Genomic DNA, 7,234 nt, shown 5'->3' with positions numbered 1-7,234 from the left:
ATTACTTTTCAAATGGTAGATCGTTAATTGCTCCCTTCTTTCCAAATCTATTGTCTAGCATTGTGTTTTATGTCTCAAAATTATTGTCCAATTCTGAAAATTTTTAAAGAATAATATTGTAAAGTTTTTTTGTGCTCATATTTTATATATTTAAGACAAAAGGATGGATAAAAAGTAAGAGGTAAAGCTAGAAAGTAAACAAAAAAAATACATGTGTCAGTTACTTTTTTAAAATATTGTGTTTCTTGTTTTGAGACGGTAGATTTGAGACGGAGAAAGTATTATATACTCAATTTGTGAAAAGTAGTTGTAGATGTGTTAGTCAATCTAGTCAATCTAGTCTTCCGGAATCTAGAAAATGTATGAAAAGGAATATGGAGTACACTGTTTATTATACTATTTGTCACTTTGGACAATTTGAAAGGGTAAAAATAGGTCATCTTAATATAGTTAAAGGGTATCTTTTGTAAATATAATAATTAAATATACTCTATCCGTTAAAAAGGGAAGTAAATATATTTTTAAATTAGAATAGAATAATCTAATACTAAATAAGTTAAAAAATTAATGGAAGAATAAATATAAATAAATATATAAATATATACTATAAAAGAGAGACGTTTCAGTTGAGGCTTCTATATATATTGATATTGATATTGATACTGATTTTTCTCCCAATATCTTCTTGTTTCAGTTGGGGGCAAATAGTATCGATGACAGGGGTTAATGGCGATGACATGGTAACGCTGAAATTATTGAAGCAAAAAATGCATGATTTTGCAATTGAACGTGACTGGGAAAAATATCACAGTCCCAGAAATCTCCTTTTAGCTCTGGTAATTTTTTTTCATTTTTTCTTTTCTTTTATAATATTTTTTTTTTTCTGATGATCATTATTTAAATAGTTTGTGCCATTAAAGGGCGTTTGAGATTTTATTTTGTATAGATTGCGTTTGAGATTAATTACTTTGTTTTGCAAACGTAAATAATCAGTAAGGCGTATTTTGTTAACCTGACATTATATATATATTTTGATAATTAATGAGAAAACAAAGTTTTGAAACCATGCTTTTTTTATAAATGGCATTTTAAAAGCAAAAATATGTATTTAAAAATGCAATCCAAACACTCTATAAGATATACGGAATTACTCCGTATTTTATATACATGTTAATTCGTGCGAGTTTAAAGAAAACTTTTTACTGATTCATGTGACGTAATGGATATATGCCTATTGATTTTTGTAGATATATATACACATACAATATTAGTTTCTTAAATATTACTCTACCATGATATTTGACAAAACCATTTTATAATTTGAGTAAATCGTACTCCGTAATATTTATGAAACTACTCGTAATAAATTAGAGTTGCGAGTCATCTAACACTATATGCATGAATCTTCGATTTTTTTTTAAAAATATATATTTATTTCTTGGAATTTATTTATGTGTAGATATAGAAATTTTAAATTGATTTGTCTCTGCAAACTCCGTTTACTTTTAAATTTTTTTTTATCTGGCAAAAAACAAAAAATTTATACAATCTTTATTTATTCTAAATTTTTATTACTAGAAATTAAATAATTAGAAGAAAAAAAGTACATGATTTGTTGTACTAATCGTCTTTAAACCTTAAATGTAACAGAAACTTTAAGTCATTATAAGCTTCTGTACAGGTGCTATTAAGTTTCTATTGAGTTATTATTACTTTAAATTTCAAATTTAAAACGTGTATGTTTTAAGTATTTGCCACCAATGCCTTTAATGTTAGATTTGTATATCATTAGGTACTTCTAGTTTCTTCCTTGTTTAATTATAGTACTGTAGAAAACATCACGAAAATGGCTAAGTGCGTCCAAAATATTAATTACTCCGTAATTATCTAAGATTTTGTTAAATCGTGTACTTTGGAAGTGTACAATCGGAAAATTCAATTAATTACACCAAAATTTGCAAAAGAATCATTTCCAGATACGCAATAGAAGGACAACTTATGAAAAAAGCAACATATTTTTTTTTTTTTTTTGTTGCTAATTATCACGTTATATGATTCCCTTCTTTAGTGTGCAAAATGATTCTTAAGCTATCTAGTCATAAAGAAAAAAATAATCTAATCTTAAAGAAACTTTTTATCTCTGACCTTAATAACAGCTTAATGAGTGTGTTATCATTTTTTTAACTTTGTTCTTAGAAAGGTATACAAATAAGACAGTCTAACTAGAGCAAATCACAATCATGTCTTTTGTCAAACGAATGTATTCCAAACATGTCAATGTTATAAGTGCCATATATATACCTTTTGAAACGTGCACAACTAAAACTTTATACTTATGGCAAAAAGTTGCATCAAATACCAATTTTATACTTTTGAAGAAGTAATAACAGTGCAACATAATGTTGGTGGGTTTAAATGTTTAGGCTACTTCGTTTAGTTTTGCCGCATGTTACACTTGTTGATTTGGGTCGGTTAGTTGTTGTATCTTTACAAAACAAGAACAACTCTTTTGTGGGATTGAGTTTTGTTGTTGTTATTGTATCATTGTTACTTGTTAATCTTCGGAACCTTTATATTTAATTTTGTTTTTTCGCCAAAAAATAACGGTTCAACATATTATGGAGTAGTATGGTTGTGTCTATTTAGTATATACACCTCTGTGATCAACCATTCATTTTTTTTACTTTTTAAAGTCTTTTTTAACTTTGATTTAATTATCTATAATCTATAATATATAATATTTGATGATGAAAATTATATGAATGGACTGAATTTTTACTGGGTATTCATTGGTATAATTTCATCGAGTACGAATAAGAAAGACATTCAAAAGTCAAAATGGTGAGTCAAAATGGGACGGATGGTTACATGATAACTTAGCTAAGGCATGTACACCTGAATAAAATACTCACCCTCTCAGAGTATCTTGAACATCGAAAACTTTATCTATTTATGAAGTTGCAATTTTATTAGATGGTGAAATGATATTTTAAGAACATTATAATAAAAAAAAATGTGGTTTTATAGGTAGGAGAAGTGGGAGAATTATCAGAAATATTTCAATGGAAAGGAGAAGTAGAAAAGGGACTTCCTGATTGGAAAGAAGAAGAGAAGGTGCATTTGGGCGAAGAGTTATCGGACGTTTTGTTGTATCTCGTTCGACTCTCTGATATTTGTGGTATCGATTTGGGTCAAGCTGCTCTTCGTAAAATCGATCTTAACGCTATCAAGTACCCTGCTCCCGTTCCTAATGGGGATGCTACATCAAAATGAACAGGACATGTGTTATGTGTTAGCTTTTTGTGATTAGATGACTAATAATAAGTAACGACTTTTAGTCCAAAGGGTGGGGAAACTTCAATTTTGAGGGATTTTGGTGTTGTTTTGCTAGTGATCCTTGTCCCTTTGAAATATATTTAAAGTATGGTTTTCATTTGCTTGCTTCTTTGTAATGTTCATCTTTTCTAATTTGGTTGTTTTTTTTTAATATTTATTTAATTAAGGTTCATGATAAGACTGTTTCATTTATATGGAACATAAAAGTGTTACAGATATCTACTTGGAAACTTTTAATTCAAAGCTGACGGGGTATTTAAACGGATCAAGTTTTTCCTTAAATTAACGTTATTAATAAAATATTTTATAGCCTTAAAAAAAAGGAAGAAAAAAAAACTAAATACTCCTTGTTTCATAAGAACACATAAAAGTACCATTCTTTTCGAAAGTAAAGGTGAAAGCTGCCCTCAAAAGCTGGAGCAAACAAAATTTCGGGCTGATTGATTGTGAAATCGAGCTATTAAAGAAGGAAACAACCGAGCTTGAATTAAAGGCTGAATCTGTTCTATTAAGCGAAACAGAATTGGAGTCATGGAGAGAAAAAGGAAATTATGGCTTGAAAAAGAAAAGATAAAATCATGTATGCTAAAGCAGAAAGCACGTATTAGATGGGCCATTGAAGGTGACGAGAATACAAAAAAATTCATTCACTTATTAGAAACAAGTATAATAAGTGCAATATCCGTGGTCTTCACATTGATGGGATTTGGAATGAAAACCCGAATGATATCAAATAAGTTTTTAATCATTACAAGGCAATTTTTGAGGAACCGGATCCCTTAAGACCATCTCTAGAAGACCTGCAATACCCATCGATCTCCAACACCGAAGCTGATGCACTGGAATCCTCCTTTTCAGTCGATGAAATATTTGAAGTCGTAAAGGAGTGTGGTAGTAATAAGGCACCGGGTCCCGACGGTTTTAATCTACGTTTCTATAAGGTATTTTGGGATATTATCAAGGGCGATCTTTGTAATGCTGTTAATTGGTTTTGGGAGAATAAGGATATTTCGAGAGGGTGCAATGCGTCTTTTGTAACTCTTGTTCCTAAGAAATTAGAGACTTTGGGATTGGGTGATTACCGGCCTATAAGTTTAATAGGTAGTTATTATAAAATCGTGGCAAATATACTATCGAATAGGCATAGGAAGGTATTACCCAATCTCGTTGATTCGGAACAAAGTGCGTTCTTAAAAGATAGGTACATTTTAGATGGCATTTTAATCGCAAACGAAACAGTTGATTTCCTCAAAGTAAACCGCAAACAAGGTATTGTTTTCAAAGTCGATTTTGAAAAAGCTTTTGATAGCCTCAATTGGTGTTTCCTTTTCGAGGTTATGAAGTGTATGGGGTTCGGGGTGAAATGGATTAATTGGATTGGTGTTTGCCTTAAATCGACGTCTATCTCCGTCTTGGTTAACGGATCTCCCACCAAAGAATTCTCACTCGGGAGAGGCGTTCGACAAGGCGACCCTCTTTCCCCCTTTCTTTTTATCTTGGCGGCGGAAGGACTTAACATTTTAACTAAAGAGGCAACCGAGAAAGGATTATTTAAAGGGGTGGAAGTGGGGCATGATAGAGTTCTTGTTTTGCATCTCCATTTGCGGACGACACGATTTTCTTTGGCGAATGGGGAAGATTGAATGCTTTAAACCTGCGGAACCTTTTAAAATGTTTTGAATTATCTTCCGGCCTAAAGGTCAATTTTCAAAAAAGTTGTCTCTATGGTGTCGGGGTTAATTTTGAAGAAGTTATTCGGGTAGCCAATCACATTGGGTCTCCCGTTGTACTACTTCTCGCTATTTTGTGCTCCTTCGAGTGTAATCAATATTCTTGAGAGTGTGAGGCGAGTGTTCTTTTGGGGCGGGTCGGGATCGGGCAAAATAATTGATTGCGTCAAATGAGAAAATGTCATAAACAATTACGAGAACGGGGGCATTAATATCGGGCTCTAAAAAACAAAAATTTAGCTTTGTTGGGTAAATGGTGGTGGAGGTTCAAAATCGAAACCGGGTATTTTCGGGTCAAAATAATCAAAAGTATTTATGGTCCGTGTGGCGGCTTAATGTCGGGGAGTGATTTAACCCACTCTTCGTCATCAAGCTTGTGGTGTAATATTATTGCAACAGGTTTTTATTTGGATGATGCACAAGTGGCCTTTAGCAACTCATTCATAAAGAAAATCGGCAACAGAAATAGCACATCTTTTTGGCACGAGCATTGGATCGGGAATGATAAACTCAGTATCCTATATCCACGCCTCTACAGACTTGAATCAAAGACTGAATCGTGTGTTCAACAACGAATCCGAATGGGAGCAGAAGGAACTGAATTTACGTGGTGCTGGCAAAGACAACCTACAGTTCGTACAGCTTCTGAACTTGTGAGCCTGTGTAGTTTATTATCGACAGCAACCCTGGATCAGAACATAAAGGATTCGTGGTCTTGGGCTTTTTCGAGTAATGGGCTCTTTACTGTTAAAAAATTAAATTCCATTATCGACGAGCAAACTATGGTTTCGACTTCTCAGCAAGCCACGTTACACAACAAATTAGTCCCGAAAAAGGTTAAAGTCTTTATTTGGAGAACGCAACTTAAACGACTACCGGTAAAAACTGAGCTCGACAAACGCGGAATTGATCTTCATAGTGTGAGATGCCCCGTTTGTGATGATGACCTCGAATCACTGGAGCATGCTCTCGTCTCTTGTAAGCATGCTACGAAAATTTGGGATCGAATTCACAAATGGTGGATCTCCGTAACACGGGTCCAATTACCCTAATGGATCTCATTAGAAACAATTGTCCGGTTCCCAGCATTGCTCTTGATGTGTGGCAGGCTTTAAAATTGATAGGATTGTATTGCATTTGGAAAAATCACAACAATATGGTGTTCAAAGTTAAACCTTGGAATGACCCGATGATTTTCAATGAGATACAATCTATATCCTATTCGTGGATCGCAAATCGTGCAAGAGGAAAAAACTTCGAATGGTTAACGTGGATCTCGAATCCTTTGTCGTATCTCTTGTAACATAGGAGCTTTTTGTAGTGACCCGAATTTTTACATGTTTATATATATTAATTGAGATTGATATTTACATGATTAAATGTTTCTAACATGTTAAGCAATCAAACTTGTTAAGACTTGATTAAGTGAAATATGTTTCATATAGACAATTGACCACCCAAGTTGACCGGTGATTCACGAACGTTAAAACTTGTAAAAACTATATGATGACATATATATGGATATATATATATATATATATATATATATATATATATATATATATATATATATATATATATATATATATATATATATATATATATATAGTTAACATGATACTATGATAAATAAACATATCATTAAGTATATTAACAATGAACTACATATGTAAAAACAAGACTACTAACTTAATGATTTTTAAACGAGACATATATGTAACGATTATCGTTGTAAAGACATTTAATGTATATATATCATATTAAGAGATATTCATACATGATAATATCATGATAATATAATAATTTAAAATCTCATTTGATATTATAAACATTGGGTTAACAACATTTAACAAGATCGTTAACCTAAAGGTTTCAAAACAACACTTACATGTAACGACTAACGATGACTTAACGACTCAGTTAAAATGTATATACACGTAGTGTTTTAATATGTATTTATACACTTTTTAAAGACTTCAATACACTTATCAAAATACTTCTACTTAACAAAAATTCTTACAATTACATCCTCGTTCAGTTTCATCAACAATTCTACTCGTATGCACCCGTATTCGTACTCGTAAAATACACAGCTTTTAGATGTATGTACTATTGGTATATACACTCCAATGATCAGATCTTAGCAGCCCATGTGAGTCACCTAACAC

The 7,234-nt window shown here is 31.9% G+C and overlaps 1 protein-coding gene across 1 annotated transcript; it reads left to right on the top strand.

The window, feature by feature from the left end:
- Nucleotides 1–687: 687 nt before the first annotated feature.
- Nucleotides 688–3,419, top strand: LOC139899137 (uncharacterized). The gene is made up of 2 exons (XM_071881962.1): nucleotides 688–836; nucleotides 3,028–3,419. The coding sequence occupies exons 1-2, from the start codon at nucleotides 714–716 to the stop codon at nucleotides 3,271–3,273; spliced, it is 369 nt and encodes a 122-aa protein (XP_071738063.1). The 5' UTR covers nucleotides 688–713; the 3' UTR covers nucleotides 3,274–3,419.
- Nucleotides 3,420–7,234: the final 3,815 nt, after the last annotated feature.

This window comes from Rutidosis leptorrhynchoides, chromosome 3 (genome assembly GCF_046630445.1).
Source record: "Rutidosis leptorrhynchoides isolate AG116_Rl617_1_P2 chromosome 3, CSIRO_AGI_Rlap_v1, whole genome shotgun sequence".
Lineage (NCBI taxonomy): Eukaryota > Viridiplantae > Streptophyta > Magnoliopsida > Asterales > Asteraceae > Rutidosis > Rutidosis leptorrhynchoides.
This window is presented reverse-complemented; position numbering and strand designations above follow the sequence as displayed.

Coding starts and splice junctions, on each gene's coding strand:
- LOC139899137 (XM_071881962.1), top strand. CDS start 714: ATGACAGGGGTTAATGGCGATGACATGGTAACGCTGAAATTATTGAAG. Junction 837..3,027: donor GAAATCTCCTTTTAGCTCTG/GTAATTTTTTTT, acceptor GTGGTTTTATAG/GTAGGAGAAGTGGGAGAATT.